This window comes from Podarcis muralis, chromosome 2 (genome assembly GCF_964188315.1).
Source record: "Podarcis muralis chromosome 2, rPodMur119.hap1.1, whole genome shotgun sequence".
In the NCBI taxonomy this organism is placed as follows: Eukaryota; Metazoa; Chordata; class Lepidosauria; order Squamata; family Lacertidae; genus Podarcis; species Podarcis muralis.
In genome coordinates this window covers 26,894,700-26,913,584 of record NC_135656.1, presented here as the reverse complement: position 1 = coordinate 26,913,584, position 18,885 = coordinate 26,894,700, and the positions used below count along the sequence as shown (strand labels likewise).

Genomic DNA, 18,885 nt, shown 5'->3' with positions numbered 1-18,885 from the left:
ATTTCATTGCTTATGTTTTTTAATACCCAATAGCTATAAAATAGATGTTTTCTGTTAATAGCTTCAAGTTACCTAAGCAAGGGTCCAGTCTCTTTGGCAGTAAGTACCAAAACTTAAATTCCACTCCGTTAAGTTATGCTGAAGTAGATGCTTTTTACAATGCCAAAAGTACAATCATTCACATTTTATTGAATCATTTGGTCATGCTAGAGAGCCAGCCAAGTTTAAATAAAGATGGTGCTGCTGTGTCCTCCTCCTCAGCTGCAAGCTGCCTGAACAGGGAGCCAGGGCGGAACGTCTCTTCTGCTCTTAGAAGGGAAGCAGCTGGGATCTGTTAAATTAGCAAAAGAAAGTCAGTAACCTCCTAGGCTTTCTTCTTTTTAAGCTGGCTTGCATTCAGAGCAGGCTCATTAGTAGCTACATAAAACCAGACCGGGGTGGGGGTGGTGGTTAATATGTGCAGTTCTCTGTGTAGCAGAGAGAACTGTAGAAACAATCACCCTTGCCTTGAAGCCTTTTGGCGTGCTCAGGAAATTTTACACTTCCCTTGTAGGCTTTTGAGACACAGAAACACAGTCTGCTGCTCAAAGTGCCTCCTACTCCCAACTCCACTTACGGCAACCATCAATAACTTCCTAGGTAAGCGGGCAGACATGTTAAGTCCATTTTCTTACCTACAGTAGTAGCTTTCCCTTATTTTGAAAGGCTTACTCTATTCCTACAGGGAAGGAGCATCATAATGGCAAGCAGAAAGGGAGGCAGTTTTGCTTATGTAGTAGTCTTACATTACCAGTCAGTTCATTTTAGTCTAAAATTAGGTTCATTAAAATGTATGTGCAACATATGTCCAAACATAACCCTGCCATAGCAACAGATGCTTCTGATATTTAACATGTGAATTTCTTTACATACTGAGAACTTTAGACCTCTTTGTCCACCCTTCCCTGCAGCAGCTTCTAGGCTGTAGTTGCATGGCAATACAGAAGGAAACCCATGCCAGCTGCTAGTATGCAGTCAATTTCTCATATGTAAACTTGGTAAGTTTGACAGCAGCTATCAAGTTCTATAGCTACATAAGCAAGCCTTAGCACAGAAGCCTACAAAGGAGAGGAAGCCACTCAATTCACACATGCATTAATACCCCAGCAAGATTTCTTCAGGGGTTACTTGGTCAGCATCATACTAGAATGAAGGGTACAAGACAGTTAGATTAATCACTCCTTTAACATACCTTACTATTATTAGAGATAAGCTGTCAATGTGCAAGTCTGTACTAACAATATATGCTAATGTTGCTATCGACTCCTATACACAATTTGACAAACTATTTAACGAATTCATCTTCAAACCTAGAAAAGTATATGCTACTCCTGAAGTGTCCAAAGGAAATTGTGGCATGAGTTTCTGATTTTTAAAAAAAAAAAACTAACAACAGCACCCTGGGCTCCCTAGGAAAATATTAGCATTAGCATTACCATTACCAGTGCAACTAAACAGTTGGCAAGAGTGAAGAAAACCATAAGGTAGAATAAAGGAACAAACCTGAGCCTTCTGTTCAGTGTTTCTCATAGCTGATTTAGTCTTGCGTGAGCTTGACATGCTGAGTGGCAACAGCCCAAATCTGAAAAAAAGAAAAAAGTGGTAAGATGTTTTGCACCCCCACGTGCTTTGTTTCACAGACTTCCTATTGCCTATAGCGTGAGTCACTTACCTGATTTGACTAGATGCTAGAGGTAGGATGTTATGTAATTCTTGAGAAGTTAAATTACTGCTTCGGCTGGTGTACTGATTCTCTGCCCCTGTTAATAAGCCAAACAGGACCTAGAGGAGCACAGAAAAAGGTAATTGCTTGGTTGTGGTGGCAGTACAGTGGTACCTTGGGTTACAGACTCTGCTAACCAAGAAATAGTACCTCGGGTTAAGAAATTTGCTTCAGGATGAGAACAGAAATTGTGTGGCGGCGGCAACAGGAGGTCCCATTAGCTAAAGTGGTGTCTCGGGTTAAGAACAGTTTCAGGTTAAGAATGGACATCTGGAACGAATTAAGTTCTTAACCCGAGGTACCACTGTAGATGTAACTGCCAAGTGCTCAGTGAACCAGAAATAGGATTTATTAGATTGGAAAGCAGCAAAGGAAGTAATAATAATTATTATTATTTATTATTTATACCCCGCCGATCTGGCTGAGTCTCCCCAGCCACTCTGGGCGGCTTCCAATCAAGTGTTAAAAACAATACAGCATTGAATATTAAAAACTTCCCTAAACAGGGCTGCCTTCAGATGTCTTTTAAAGAGAAGATAGCTGTTTATTTCCTTCACATCTGAAGGGAGGGCGTTCCACAGGGCAGGTGCCACTACCGAGAAGGCCCTCTGTCTGGTACCCTTAAACAAACACAAGGCAAACTCTTAACTGTCAACCTGGCCATGTGTGTTTAAAACAAACGTTTCCCTCTCCCCCAGGATTTCAGGTTCACTTTTATATCACTTGGGGATAGGTGTTTGCCTACTATGAGGCATGAACTTCCAAGGATAAAATCCATACAATCTCATGGGATATTTTTGGTTTTGGTTATTCAGGAAACAAACGATGCTTTGATTCTGAGTGCTGCAAATAATTGAGAACTATTGGACTGCATGATCAAAGTGTACCCTAAATTGTGCTTACATGCTTATACCACTATCCAACTGTATACATACACAACCCTTTCCCCCTTGGTTTTCATTATTGTACTGGTTCTATGAATTGCTAAGGAACAAAGTGCAAAAGACCATTTCTATGTGTTACCAAGTAAAGCACCCTATCTTTAAGTACAGTAGCCAAACATAATTGCAACAGTTATGTTCTTTTGCCTGAACTTACAGAGGTCCGCTGCACCAGACGATTAAGGTTGCTGTTTAAATGTGGTGTAAAGACATCCAAGTCGAAGGGATCTATATAACTTTCCAGAAAGTCTATCTCTTTCTCAATTCTGAAACAGAGGGAGTAATGCTTATATCGGACAGAGATACATTTTTGACAGTCAACAAGAAAAGACTGATGTGAAAACAAAAAGCAGGCATTCAATCATTTTCCAACCATAGTAATGGAATGATTAACAGGATCCTGTGCTGAGCTATTTAAAAGTCCATTAATGCAATGAGAACAGAGTTTAACATTTTTAAAGCTAAATTCTGGTTTCCGGTTACAGTTGAACTGATGCCTTACAAGCCAGAGGAATAACTTAAAATGTTCCAAATACATTTTATATAGCAAGTTGCCCTGTTTCTAACAAGCTGCCTTAATGTAACCTTTCCTTGAAACTACTGAGACTGTCCCCCTTTCTGGAATCACTGCTGTGCCCTGTGTGTACAGATCTGCAAGATTTCTGACAAGGATTTCTGTTAAATGGCTCCTTATTTAAGAATTGTTCTGTTACAAAACTTTATGCACAGATTACAGAATTTGGGGAGCATCTTGCTACTCATGATTGCTGTTGTGGGCCCTCTTCTAGTGCTCCTTCTTTCTGCAAATGGAAAGAGTGAGATACAGGTTTGCTTGGTTTTCCTCCAGCCAGCCTCATCTGCTTGTATCCCTGCCCTAAGCTATGGACTGATCTGCATCCAAAAGTGTATTACCTATCCCTTCAGCGTAATTTATTATCAATCCATGAACAGCACTGACTTTTAGTAAGTAGTGGTTACAATCACAGCTGGTAGGAAAATGTTAAATTACCTAGATTCAGCTCTGCACAGGTGAGAGAAAATAGCTGAGATATCTAGGCAAGCAAGTCTGAGCCTACTAGCCCTACGTGTAGCCTCACATACACACTGATATATCAGTACAAGGTGACTGGAGCACAAAGGATGCAGTAACATTTTGAGGTTTGCAAAGGGAGTAAAAAATAAACCCACCGTTGAAAACACTCAACTCTCGACAGAGCACTGTACCTGGAATCCTGCTTGTTTCTGCTGCCTTTCATATCTTCACTCTTAGTTGTCAGGACTATATTCAGATACCGAAGATCATACAAGAGTTGCAACGCCCTGTTCTGAGTGATGGGTAACTTCCCTTCTTTCTAGAAACAGGTAGGGGAAGGAAAAATAAGGCTGATTCTTAAGCAAATGCCTAGGCCATCAGTCCTCACATATATTTAAAGTTTAATCAACAATCACTTTAAGCATCTAGATCATGTGGTCCTGTGCCCAAAATACTAAAAGTAGTCCCCTGATAATCACACTAATCTATGAAAATGTTTATTAGGCCCCTGTGAACCTGGATTTTTGTTTTTTTTATTTTAAATCTCATAGCAGAGATAGCCAAAGAATCGCAGCACTTACATACAGAAGGTAGAGCACGGACAGTTGTAGAACATCTCAATTTATTCAGTGCCCGTATTTTAGAGTTACCTGTAACTGCTTGTGTGCGAGCATGCAAAGTGATCTCGCACTGTTACAAACATACAGGTTTTCCCCATGGAATCATACCCTCTCCCATTAAGAACTTCAACTCTATGAGAAAGACCCACGTAATCTGACCTGCTCCTGTGGTTGCATCATTCAGATGCTTCCCCATAAAATGTCAGATCATTGCATGGAGAAGGGTCTCCACTCAGGGTGCAATTCAACATGTTACTCTTCCAATCATTTCCTCTGTGCAAGTATTTCAGCTTGCCAGACAGAACACTACCCCTCCCCTCTCCCTGCTTGCTTTTTTGAGGGTTCTCCCATCCCAAGCCAATTGCAGGTGGCAGGGGAGCCCTGTTATGTAGGGCTTCTGCTGACTGGACTAGTTAGGTGAATCCTGCCATATGTTAACTGAGCTGCTCTAAGATTGGCTGTCTTCTATAGAAGAGGTGAAAGCAAGATTAATGCCACAGTCCAACGCATACATACTTGTAAGTAGCGCCAATTCCAATCAGATTTATTCATGGGCAAAGATACTATCAGGCTTCTAGTATACTTTTTTAGTACTGACCTGGGAGTTCAAGTGCTGCTATGAAAATGCGCAAGGACAAATGGTTTGCTGTAAGCCAACATTACTGATTCTTAGAGTAGGTCCACTGAAATTAACGGACATGAGCAATTTAGGCCTATAATTTTTTATTATTTACTTGAACTTAAATAGTTTATTGCTACACAAAAAGGTCTCCAAGCAACTTGACAAAACTTTCAGTGGTCTGTTCTGAGTACAACTTGGTTAGTGACAACCCAGTGCAATTAAAGTCCCAAAAGATACATCCTTCGCTTTTTCAACTAGCGAGATGGTCTGAAGGGACAGAATGTGTCACCCTCCAAATGTTGTTGAACCACTGGCTACACTGACTGGGGCTGATAGGCACTGAGCTCAGCAACATCTGTGGGCACCACATTGGCTGCTCCTGCGTTAGAACTTTCCCCATGAGCGAGCCTTGCAAAGCGGGAGCCAATCAATAGTTTTGCTCTTGACAATTCACATTTTTCATTTCCTGGGTTTTTGAATACACACTTGGAGCAGGATTATCAATCTAGTCAAACACTGTGCAGTGGTCCACAGACCCCCAACAACGCACCTTTTCCTGGCTCGCTCCTGACAATTTTTCATAGCCGGCTAATACTTCAGTCATACAATTCTTCAGTAGTTCTTGCAAGGTGACCTTGGGAAGGGTATGGCCTCCAACTCGATTGACTTCTTGGCACAAACTGAAGAGGAGGGAGTGGACGCACCATGATGGCTGTGAAGAATACCAGTGGTGGAAACGTTATATTTTCTTGAAAGGACAAGTGTTTGTTTTTTACTTTGCCAGCTCCATACTCCTTTTGACAGTGACAATTCCCCTGAGCTGCATAAAGTGGTATTACAAATCAAGGGTGGCAACTTGTGGCCCTCCAGATGTTGGACTTCAAATCCCATCAGCCCTTGCCAGCATGCTCAGTAATCAGGGAAGATGGAAGCTACAGTGGTGCCCCGCAAGACGAATGCCTCGCAAGACGGAAAACCCGCTAGACGAAAGGGTTTTCCGTTTTTGAGTTGCTTCGCAAGACGATTTTCCCTATGGGCTTGCTTCGCAAGACGAAACGTCTTGCTAGTCTTGCGATTTTTTTTTCGCTTTCCCCCCTTTTTCTAAGCCGCTAATAGCCTTTTAGCAGCTAAGCCGCTAAGCCTTTAATAGCCGCTAAGAGCGCTAAGCCGCTAATAGGGTTGCTTCGCAAGACGAAAAAACCGCTAGACGAAGAGAATCGCGGAACAGATTCTTTTCGTCTTGCGAGGCACCACTGTATATCTAACAGCTTCTGGAAGACCACAGGTTAGCCACTCTTGCTATAAATCACCCTCCACCAGGTTAAGTCTACATATGAACCTTCTAAACTATGTCATCAAAATCTATACATTTCTAAGACTCGACAACACAAGTTGGTACTAAATGTGCCTTCTTAGTATGAATGAATATCACTTATTTTGACAGGGAGATAAGAGGAAAGAAGTGGGGCTTCTATGCTTCCAGTCCACTTGAAACTGGAGGCAGGTGCTGGATCCTAATGACTGTCATTCCTCTTCTCTAGAGGTATGATCAGGGGAAAAAAGAAAATCAAACCAAGTGGCTATCAGAACCCCACTTTTGTAACATTCCCCAATCTTCTCAGAAAAGGCACTGAGGAGATCTGGGCTTCAGTCTCAGCTCTGCTACTGGGTTATTGGGCACATTTGAGTATCAGTTCCCCTTTCCCATATGTAAACTGCGAACACTGTACAGACTAACTGTTGGTGTGCATCCTACTGCTTTCCACCCACCTGCACAGGGAGCCGTATCTTGGACTTTACACTGCTTCCAGTCTCGGTCTCTTCTTCAATTTCAATCTCTTCCCAGTTGGTGGCTGTTGCCAGAATGGATCCAGCTTGACCCTTTAACAACGACTGTGTGAACCCCTGAACCAGGACCTAGTGTAAAATACAAATAACAGCAGTAGGAGAGCATCAGAACCAATCTTTTTATGCCCAAGTGAGATTTGGGACCCATAGGTTGTCAGCATGCAACTATCACAGCATCATTTTTCACATATGAAATTTCTGAAAACTGCCATTTGCCATTCTGGCACCATAAGTGTCCTACCAAATTCCATTCCTTCATTTCAAATCCTTTATTTTATTTTAGTACTATTTCTACCAAAAATTAATTATTCTGTGAAGCAATTTGTTTGGCCGTAGCATGTTGAGAGGCAGACACGGATATGGAGGGAAGCATGGAAAAAATAGGCATAATCAGCCCTGATTTTAGCCAAATCCTGCTTTGCTATCTGAGCTAAATGTCGTGTCACAGCTCTGGTGAGGAAACATGGAAAAGCCAAGGATCTTCATTGCATTCTAGTAGAATTCAAGACATTTCTGCACACAAGAGAATACTGCTCAGACATTTCCCTGCCTTTTTACAATCTGTTGCAGATTTCAAACATCTACTAACAGGGTCCCCACAAACCAGGGGTCGGCAAGGTTTACCTTGCCTGGACCTGATCGGTCCTACAGAGATCCCTCCGTGGGCCGGATCGCACGCACTCCTGTGATTTCCGGCATCTGTGCATGCACAGACATGATTTCCAGCACCGCTGAAGCGAGCCACTGCGCCAGTTTAGTGCAGTGCACCGGGACTTGCTGAGCAGGCGGCTCGGTTCTGGGGCAGCTCGTGGGCCGGTTAAACGGCCTCCGTGGGCCACTTCCAGCCCAGGGGCCGCACGTTGCTGACCCCTGCCACACACAAAGCATTTGTTCTTATGGTAAGGTGGGAGGCATTGGATGCAGTAAAAAAACAAGCCAAAGCACAAGAGGAAAGGGATATCCCACCACCTTCAAGACAGACACTCACTTTAGCAACAGCTGTGCTCCAAATCCGATAGGCAGACAGGCTATCCTGCAGCAACCGTTCTTTTAATTCTTGCCATTTAGCCTTTATGGGATTCACCTCTTGAGTTTTCCCTTTCCCAACCTTTTTCAAAGGCCAAGGCTCCCTCAGAACACTTTCTGTGTAACCTGATTTACCCAGAATGCACTGCTTCAAATGCGGGCATAACTCCCCCAACGATCGGCAGAGCCGTGCCATGAAGAGAACGGTGTTGATTTTGGGGTTGTGCAAAGCGTCTGCACATCCTTGAAGTACATCCTGAGCCTGATGCAGCTCTTCCCTAACACAACCCAGCACATAATCCACACAGCCGATGCAGTGGCTGCGCAACAGTTCTTCTACTGTGCCTGCATCAGCAAACCTGTCAAAGGCAGAGTTCCTGGGTTGAACACGCAGAGCATCCTTAGGCAGAGAGGAGTCAGAGGGCAAGTAGGACAGAAGGTCCTCCAACTTGGCCTTCAGCTTGGAATCCAGAGCGCTGCAGAAGCTTTGAACTCGTGGGCTGTGGGCCTGGGCCTTCATGGATAACCCACTCTTGGTGAACTGACTGCGGTTCGCCACACTGATCCAGGCTGCATCGGGTGGCAAGTCATTTGGATTCTCTGACCATAAGAAAGAGGCCATGTTATGTTCAAATAGCATATGTTTGTTGTGGGCAGATGCATCAACCTTGGCTTCAAGCTCCTGTACAGACACAACAAGGAGCTCCTTGGAGCTGCTGGAGATGTCATCAAATCCTTCCTTTGTCAGCGTCTGGAAAAGAAAAACTCATTACACAGAGACAAAAGCTGGTGCATCACCACAGACCCAACCAGAAGCATGGGAATGCTTTTAAGACATAGCAGGAAATAGCAGGGTGTACATAAACTCCAACATTCAGGTTTTGAGGAATGTCCTTGAGATCTGCACCCCTTTTAACCCCCAAAGTTCTTCCCAAAGTTCCACTCAAAATTGATGTCAAAGGAACCAATGCACAGTTAGACCAAGTTGGAAAAGTGGTAAGCATAAAAAGTATATTGCTACCAAATATGCAGTCAAATGGGTTTCAGATCTCTAGAAAGTAAACAGGAAGATGTACTCAGGTATAAAGAATACATATACAGTATTATAATTATATACAATTATTATAAGAATAATTCATCCAGCGTGGGTTAGGAGGAAACAAGAGCTTGTGGATGCTTCAATATTTTGCTACAAATGATAAGAATCAGATGATAGTTCTATTCTGAACAAAGTTCCCTTTACACATAAAGAGAACCAGAGTGGAAATTTCCTAATACATCACAAACATCTCTGAACTAGTCCTACACAGGAGTAGCTATTGTCCAAAACCAAAAAGCTCAATTTCCATGGCAAATAATATTTTGGCTTACAGTGGTACCTCGCAAGACGAATGCCTCGCAAGACGGAAAACTTGCAAGACGAAAGGGTTTTTGGTTTTTTGAGTTGCTTCGCAAGACGATTTTCCCTATGGGCTTGCTTCGCAAGATGGAAACGTCTTGCAAGTTTGTTTCCTTTTTCTTAAAACCGTTAATACAGTTGCGACTTGACTTCGAGGAGCAACTCATAGCACGCGGTGTGGTAGCCTTTTTTGAGGTTTTTGAAGACTTTGGTGATTTTTGAAGCTTTTCCAAAACTTTTCCGACACCGTGTTTCGCAAGACGAAAAAATCGCAAGACGAAAAAACTTGCGGAACGAATTAATTTCGTCTTGCGAGGCACCACTGTAGTTTGTTAACCTTTAAGCTACCTAGCCCAACTGTGACAACATTACCTGTAATCTGTCCAAGAAAAGCTGTTGTAACAAATCTTCCCAAAAAAAGATGGGTTTGTCAAGGAGTCGGTGACATACTGTCTCCCAGTTCTGACTCATGGACTCACTGGTGAGCAGTTCCCACACAGCATCACGAATTCCAGCCAGACCTTTAAGGCTCTTCACATAAACCAGCAAGTTTGTGATCCCAGATCTGATGTCATCATTGCACCTGAAAGAAATGCTAGGAGATGAGTCGCTGCCTGAAGGACTCCCTTGGGAGTTACTTTTCCCTACACAATAATTGCAGAGCCACTACTTCTTCCTGCATAGTAATTAAAAGCTGCATTGAAAAATACTCATCTGCTTACATGAATTGTGGCCTTTACTGAATCAGGTACAAGAAGGGTCAAGCAAGCGCAACTAGGAACCAATGTGATGGCAAAGGGTAAAGATAAACTCACACTCTCCCTGAACTAAGGATGATGGGTAGGTGAAGTGTCACAATCTTGTAAATACAGATGAAATTATGAAGAACTCAAAATAGGCACTTATATTTCACTAGTGTTTTAACACAGCAGTGTTCTCAGGAAGAGAGTTCGAATATATTGAGCCTCCACTTGTGTGGTGACTGGAGCATAAGAGGAAGGGTACCCTTTTAAATTGATCATGACAAAGAGAATAAATAGTTCAAATGTCCACCTTGCTGTGACAGAAAACTAAAGCACAATTTTTGGGTGGTAGGGTGGAGCAACTAAAATGACTTTCCATTGCTACACCTTACCCAGAGCTGAAATGGGGCAGGACAAAGACAAAGTTGGGACTGTGCAGGTGCACTGACAGGAATGCCAGATTGACTTCACCTATAAACCTGTGGACCCCAATCCGACCAAGGTAAGGTACAATGATGCTGAGAAGGCAGCACTACCTGGTTAGTTAGGGCTGCCAGATGGACCAGAATTATCCCAGAGAACCCAGAGGCAGCAGGAAGCAAATGAGACCAACAGAAGGCCATATTCCACAATCGTTAGGGTGCTAAGAAATATCTAGGTACACTTTTGAAAGCTGCATCTTTTTCTTAATTTGTTCAATCTATGGAATTCAGGTAATCAGTACCAACCACCAGTGCTTTTTTCTGGGGGTAAGCAGAGGTACGCATACCCCTAAACATTTTGTGAATCTAACGGGTGAAGAAACTAATTTTTAAAATTTTTTTTAGTTTCTTCTCTAGCACGGTGAAACATGAGTTCCATTGCTACCCCCAATGGCGACCTCATTTCCTGCCACAGTGTTTCCTGAGTCTCAGACGGAATGAGAGTACCCCTAAACATTTTTAAAGGAAAAAAGCACTGGCAACCACAATGATTTTCACACAACCAGAGTTTTACCCAAGTCTACAATGGACCAGGCAATGTGCTTTTCAATCGGATCACGATGGCAAAGCTAGTTCCTCAGACTCACATATTGATCCATTTCTGAAGTGTATCTCTAAGGTAATCCTGGCTAATAGGATGTGCCAGAGTTCTGAGTGTTGGCTGGAATTCTGCGATGGAAGATGGCAAATATTTGAATGAGCTGCTCAGCTTGGTTTCTTCCTTCAAAGCTGTGATGCCCTTACCTAGGGGAGAAAAGAGGTCAGGCTACTGAGGATTAAACTAGGCCCTGACCAGCGATAACATGCTAATTTTGCATAGTCCCTACCAGTTTTGCTGCTCACCTGCTGGATGCTGGCTTGTGATGGTCTCCAGGGTTGAGAAGAGCAAGCCACAGGGAAGAGATGGGTCTGGAGGCATTCCCTCTGGCAGGGAATAGAAGAGGGCATGTGCTTGATACAGGGTTGTGGCTAGCAGCTCCACCAAGGAACAAACTTGCGCTTTAATGCCAGCATCTGGTTAAAAAAAGAGCCAGTGAATAATAGCAGCCATTTTGCTAGGTAGAAATATTGTGCTCATAGATAGACACCTTCTGCGTTGCAACTGCTGCCCTGGGTTGCAAAGAAAAAAAGGATCATTTGATGGTTAACATATTTCCATATCCTCAAAATTCAACTGGGGGCAGGGGAGGAGAAACAGCAGTTTTAAAATGTTATCCAAACAACCACCACAATTTAAGAAGGATGTTGACAAGCTAGAACATGTGCAGAAGAGGGCAACCAAGATGATCAAGGGTTTGGAAACTAATCCTTATGAGGAGCGCTTGAAGCAGCTGGGTATGTTTAGCCTGGAAAAGAGGAGACTGAGAGGAGATATGATAGCCATTTTCAAATATCTTAAGGACTGTGACATGGAAGAGGGAGCATGCTTGTTTTCTCCTGGAGGGCAGGACTCGAGGCAATGGCTTCAAGTTACAGGAAAGTAGATTTAAGACTAAACAAGTGGAAAAACCTTCTGAAAGTAAGAGCTGTTCAACAGTGGAGCAGACTCCCACGAGAGGTAGTCAACTCTCCTTCCTTGGAGGCTTTTTAGCAGTGATTGGATGGCCATCTGTGATGGATGCTTTAGCTGAGATTCCTGCATTGCAGGGAGCTGGACTAGATGACCCTTGGTTCCCTTCCAACTCTTAAGATTCTAAGATTCTAACTTTAACAATTCTCCCCCCAAAACTCAATTTATCTCTAATGCAAACTTAGGTGTTCCTGCAGGCAATAGAATTAAGTGGACACCAGTACTCAATCTAGCGCTGACTCACCTTCATGCAGATGACTTAAGGACTATTCATACTGCTATTATCTCAGTTACCTCTGCTGCTGAGGCTATAAATTTATTTAAGATTTTGATTGACAGGTTGCAAGACCACTTGAGAACTGAGATCAAGAACAGTGGCTCAGGAAGATCAATGGGATCTTCCAGCCGGTTCGACAAAGAGTGCAAGCAGGCTAAAAGCCAGCTGAAGAGAGTTTACTGTAAATACAGGAACTCTAATTTACCCCTCTTAATTAATGAATATGTCTCCCTCAGACAGAAGTATAAACTCCTGCTAAGATGGGGAAAAACAGGAAGCAGAAAAACACGCTTGGCATATCTTAATAAAGGCCCCTCATGATAAGGACATCTGCCTCTTCTGGCATACAATATCAGGCCTGCTGGAGAATACGTGTAATGTTCCAGTGTGTACTATCAGATGCAATATTATCACTCTATCATGGGCAAGATGATGAGTTCAACCAAAAACCAGAATCTTTGGAAAACTTACCAGACTGCCCTCCAGTATCTATAACTGAGGCCAAGAACCTTAATTTCACAGTTTAAAAATAATAAAGCACCAGGCATAGACTATTTGCCCCCAGAATTGCTGAAATCTAACATCGACTGGTGGGCCTCCCTGCTGGCAGTAATATTTTCACTTATTGATTCATCTGGGTTATTTCCTGAAGTTTGGGCCACAGTAGTAGTCATCTCTATATTAAAAAAAGGCCTTACATCCAATCCAGCTAGTTAATAGACCCTTCTAGTTATTACTTCTACTTTAGGATTAGAAACATACATGAATATTGCTGTGAAATAATCCCAAAACTACAGTAGTCTCAAGTGAGCTACTGTTAGTGACTTCTCCAAAGACAAGGCAGATATATAGCCATTACTTTATTAATGGGGTGGGGGAAACACTGACATCTCTGAAATCAATAAATTGCCACTGACATTTATTCAGTGTAGGAATAAGTCTGCTTAGTGTCCATCTGATGGAAGAAACAAAGGTTCAGACCAGAGAAGTGGCCTGAGATGGTATAGTGGTACCTCGGGATACAATTTTAATTTGTTCTGGGGGTCCGTGCGCACCCCAAAACATTTGTAACCAGAGGTGCCTGTTCTGCACAGGTGCACGTGGCGGTAGCCTGCTTCTGCGCATGCGTCAAAAGCCTTCCCATTACTTCTGGGTTTGCCGCGTGTGTATCCTGTAGGATACGCAACAAGGGCAGTACGTAACCCGAGGTTACTGTACACTGATTTAGATGAAAAATTTGCTTGCACTCACCATGATGGGGCTGATCCAGAAGCTGCTGAATTGCAGATTTCCTGGCCAGCAGGAAGTCTGCAAGAGCCTGGCGTGGAGAACTTCCCTCAAGAAGCATGGCTGAACACAATGCCTCTGCTACGGCTTGGTCCAAAACGGTCTGGCATTTCAGTAGCAACTTGCTCTCATGTAGGATTGTTGACCTAATTGGTAGACAAATGAGGCACCGTCAAGAGGTGTGCAACACTCAATGAAGAAATGTAAAGTTCAAAACAAGAGTCAGGGGTGGGAAATGATAGCTTAGAGCTGCATAACATCATAAAGAAAGTGGTAGCTATTTTACTTCTCTTGCCTAACTGAAGGGAGCTTTGGGTGAATAATAACTCGGATCTATGTTAATAGACTAAAAAGCAACATTAAAGCTATTACGCTGTGGATGCAAACCCCTTCCATCAGCGTGGCTAGGACCAATTCCAGTTTGCTCCTCTCTTCCTAGAATTGCCTTCAGCAGCAGCCATTCCAATTGGCCACATATTAGAAAAGGGCAAGTTAGTAAAAGCGTCTTCCACCATCAGCTCAGCTGGTCCCTCTTCCCAAAACTGTTTCCTGCAGTGACCATGCTGCCTGGTAATTATGTAACTCCATTATGTACAGTATGAAAGAGATGGCACTCAACTGCGCAATCCTGTTCAGAAGTCCCTCTTAATTATTGGAGCTTACTCAAAGGCAAATGGGTACAGAACTGCAGCAGGTATATGCTTATCTTCCTTTTCACTCTATTTTTTTTATTTTCTTTTAAAAAATATGTCTGTTAGATTTTTTTAAACCATCACTATATCCAACATTTTTAGTGCTTTGGCAGGAAAGTGGCATGTGTGGAGTACACATTTCATAAAGCCAACAGCAATAAGGGTCAGAGATAGACCTAAATATAATGTACAGTCTCAAAGGTTCCTGATCTTCTTCCTTCTCCCAAAAGTATTGGATAAAAAAAAACCTAAACAAAGAACACCAATCTAGATGGACAACCAAATCTAACACAGCATACTAATTACAGATAGGTAGCCGTGTTGGTCTGCCATAGTCAAAACAAAAAAAATTCCTTCCAGTAGCACCTTAAAGACCAACTAAGTTAGTTCTTGGTATGAGCTTTCGTGTGCATGCACACTTCTTCAGATAACAGCATACTAATTTTAGGCTTATCATCAATCCTCCGAGGGAACGGATTACCATCAGCAGAATGACCTGAAGCAAGTGTCTAGAGTGGATGCAATCCATTTAGAAGATTGTGTGTGTATGTGTATGTGTTTAGTGTGTGTGTGTATAAAGTAAGCAATCAATATTCATGTGAAATGTCCAACTCAAACATCAGGGAAGTTTTAATAAATGGCTCTGGTGCAACCAAAACAACCTTCTCCCAGATTCTACAGTAATTTGCATGCATAACATAATCCTAAAGCTAGGGCTAAGCAATACATAGCTCCAGATAGTCTCTGCAATGGAGTCAATCATATTTTCGACTTAGCCATAAGGCAGAGGAGCTGTTGCAGAAACTGACTGGAGCTGCAGCTTCTAAACCAGAAATGTGTATGCACCTGCTTCTGTTGCAATGTCAGAACATTTGGTAGCCCTCGGGAGCCTATCCAATCACCAACACACACTTGGTTCAGTTTTCCATAAGGTAAGCAAGAGATAGAACTGAACACATCCAAGAGACTAATTTTTCAGCGGCAACTCGGGAAACAATTTGAATATTGTTTGTTTAATTTTTTGAACTCTCTACTTCCTTGTAGAGGTTCAACAGCCAAGCTATGCAGCTTAAGCATCACCTTAAGCATACACTCATCGCCGCTGGGTTTTAAAGTTTTAAGAGCTGCACCCATTTATTGCTTGCCATAAATCCTTCACAACAATGGGTGGTAGAAATCAGATAGCAGAGATTCTCAGAATATTATGGAAACTGACAGATTTGCAGTTAAAATACCTTATTCTGTGCTTAGTGACAAAACTGCAGGACTATAGTTCTCTAAGCTACGTATTAGCATCTTTTGTGTCTCTGATACCATTTCTAAATCAGAGTTCTTGGGAGAGGAAGGCCTATTGTTCAAAATAAGCCTTTTTAAATTAATATTAAAAATTTTATCTCACTTTCCACAAAGGCACGCAAAGCAGCTAACAAACCCAAACAGCACTTGCGGTAACATTTCACAGCAACTGAAACATTCAAGTTGTTTTCAAGGGCAGCCCTGTCGTTAAGTGTGTTACTGTAATCCAATCATGATGCAGCTAATGCATCACAGCAACAAGATGAGCAAAGCTAGAACTAGAAAAAATTGGCTGGCTACTCACCGGAAATGGCTAGCTGCAGCTACTTGTCGTGCAAGGATAGGAAAACGTGCCAGAATTGGGCTGTAGCTGGTGCCAGAAGAATCCAGCTGCAGGAGGCGCTGGAGGTGGCAGCATAGCAGGTACAACTGGGTGGCATATAAGTATTGAGAGGATTCCATCGCGCTCCAGATTTTCTCAGGAATCTGCAGTAGTAGTTGGATCTGTGCTGCCAAACAGTAGAACTTCTCCTGTGACTGGCGTACTGCCTAGGTAGGGAAAAATACGTGCACCCTATGAAATAAATTGATGCACATAAAGAAACTACTGGAGCATGGCTTGAAAGTGTTTTGAAAAAGAGGAGATGTTGCTAGCATATATCCAGAATTATAGTTCATACAACTATATGCCACAGGGTTTGTTATATTAAGTACACAGTTTACCCATCTTTACTAACTCAAAAAGGACAAAAGATTCCCGCAGGAGCTGCACTAGTAGATAGGCAACATGGGTAGCTAGCTACTTATAAGAAAGTTTATAATACGATCATGGAGGTTAGGGTATAAGTTAACATAACACATATCAGCTCTCTTTGCTACAGGGGCAAAAGTAGGCTTTATTTCACTGGGAACAAAGACCCAGTTTGGCACACAAACGCCACATACTGTATTTGCAAATGCACAAACACAGGCTGGAAGCCTCAATGGTGCCCCTCTAGAGGCTTCACCCAGGGCGAAAAACCCAGCCTAGTCCCCACCTCTGTTTTGCTTTATTGGTTCTGCTTTGCTTTATTAATCTTTTACTTTGGAACACTTACCCAGGAGCTCACCCATCAAAACACTGACCAGACTAACTCACTTTTCAAGTTTTAAATGATGTAACAGCTTCGCATTACCCAGATCATTTTCTGAATGATTCCAGTGCTATTTTTCTGGAAAAAAAGGTGCCAGAACTCACCACAAACACCTCCCTTGTTCATTTACGAATGGAAAAAAAGCCCTGCCTGAACCTGTAAGCGCACTTACGTCTTCTCCTGCTTCCTCAATACAGTGGTACCTCACAAGACGAATGCCTCGCAAGACGAGTTTTCCGTTTTTTGAGTCGTTCCGCAAGACAAATTTCCCTATGGGCTTGCTTCTCAAGACGAAACGTCTTGTAAGTTCTTGCGAGTTTGTTTCCTTTTTCTTAAAGCTGCTAAGCCGTTAACAGCCGCTAAGCTGTTAATAGCCGCTAATAGCCGCTAAGCCACTAATAGCCGTGCTTCGCAAGACGAAAAAACCGCAAGACGAAGAGACTCGCAGAACGGATTAATTTCGTCTTGCGAGGTACCACTGTACATTTTGATGGGTAGAATGTCTCTAACTAGCAAAGTTAATTGTTAATTAACTGGGGGGGGGGAGGGAGAGAGACAAAGGAAACCCCAAGCAGACCCAAGTTTGGGAAACACTGCTTTAAACAACGTAACAGCTTCACATTGCCCCAGATAATTTCCTGAACCACCTGTAATGCACTTACACCTTCTCCTGCTTCCTCATTTAGGGTAGGAAGCTTCTAATGAACAAAGGCAATTGTTAATTAATTGGGGGAACCCTCCCCCCAAGCGGGTAGTCTAGTGTTTCTCAAACCTGAGTCCCCAGCAGTTGTTGAGACTACAACTCCCATCCTCCCTAGCCAGCAGGGTCAAGGGTAGTAGGAGTTGTAGTCCAAAAACAGCAGGATGTAGCCATGTCCTCCTTTTGGGGTGTGTATGTGTGTATATATGATTATGTGGGTGTGTATTTATATATATACATATATACGTGTATATGTGTGTGTGTGTGTGTGTGTAATATATATATATAATTTACCCGTAACACGCCCATTCAACAACTTTGGTGGATCCCCTTTATAAAAAAAAAAAAGTTCAGCAACTTTGGCTGCAACCCCGAACCAAAAAATAAATAAATCCATTAGATTGGGAAGCACTGTATTAAACGACGTAATGGCTTCCCAATCTCCTCAGACCATTTCCTGAACCTGTGATGCACTTGTAGTCCACCAACAGCAGCTGGGGGGAGCCAGGTTTAAGAACCCCCACGCGCCCTCCCCCCACCGGGCCCCTCAGCAAGTCCCCACCTCAACCGCCGGCCTCCGCGCGGCGGGCTGGCCGTTATGAGGGGCGCCGCCCCCGCCCCCTCCGGAGCGCCCCTTGGCCCGCCGCTGCTGCAGCCCCCGCACGGCCTCCACGAGGTGCTCGGCGCTGAGCCGCATCTCGGCGATGGTGTCGGCCGCCTCGATGAGGTCCCGGTAGCGCTCGCCGACCATCTGCCGGAGCTCCTCCCGCTTGCCCTCGATGCCCGCGCGGACCTGCCGCTCAACGGCCCTCAGCTCCGCCACCGCGTGCGCCTCGAAGAGCGACTCGGCCGCCCCCGGGCCGCCCCGCTTCAGGGCGTCCAGCGCCGCCGCCTCGGCAGAAGCCGCGGCCGCCGCCATCGTCGTCGTCCCGCCGCCGCCTTTCCCTCAGCCGGAACGGGCCGCGTCGCCTCCCGCCTCCCACCTCTGACGTGTCAGCGTTCGCCATCTTTGACAGGGGCAAGGGCACTTCTCGGCCCGAAAGGGCAGGCGAGATTTCCACGAGTTCAGCCTCGCGGGCGCCATCTTTGTGTAGGGCAGAGTCGTTGCCTCTCGGCTCTTAAAGGGAACCGAGCGTCTTCCGAACTCAATATTATTTCGTCTGTTTGTTGGGTTAAGTTATAAGTGAGCAGCGTACAGATGAAACTGTAGACGAGGCACAGCTAAAAATCTGCAAAACAATTTTTTTTTAAAAAATAAAGTTTTATTTCATAAATGTTAAAAAGAAAACCCTAAAATTTTTGCACCACTTAAAAGGACCCCAAAGCGATTTACAGAAAAGATAAAGCAGTGATATCAAGAAAGAGTCACAACCATGCTTTAAAACATACAGTAAGGTAAAATACTAAAACAGATTATCATTGAGTCACCTTTCTAAGCATCTGGGTAAGGCCTG

The 18,885-nt window shown here is 43.5% G+C and overlaps 1 protein-coding gene across 2 annotated transcripts; it reads right to left on the bottom strand.

The window, feature by feature from the left end:
* Nucleotides 1-169: 169 nt before the first annotated feature.
* COG1 (component of oligomeric golgi complex 1) lies at nt 170-18,416 on the bottom strand. 2 transcript variants are annotated; one of them, XM_077924057.1, is made up of 15 exons: nt 17,994-18,416; nt 15,903-16,147; nt 13,575-13,756; nt 11,320-11,490; nt 11,064-11,220; nt 9,624-9,834; nt 7,815-8,603; nt 6,749-6,895; nt 5,529-5,690; nt 3,928-4,055; nt 2,861-2,969; nt 1,712-1,821; nt 1,543-1,621; nt 1,142-1,182; nt 170-331 (listed from the first exon to the last, which is right to left on the bottom strand). In XM_077924057.1, exons 1-15 carry the CDS (start codon nt 18,348-18,350, stop codon nt 310-312), a joined length of 2,910 nt encoding a protein of 969 aa, XP_077780183.1. In that variant the 5' UTR covers nt 18,351-18,416; the 3' UTR covers nt 170-309. The 2 variants fall into 2 exon arrangements, with proteins under 2 accessions (XP_077780183.1, XP_028576933.2); XM_028721100.2 differs by lacking the exon at nt 1,142-1,182 and having other exon boundaries at nt 17,994-18,415.
* Nucleotides 18,417-18,885: the final 469 nt, after the last annotated feature.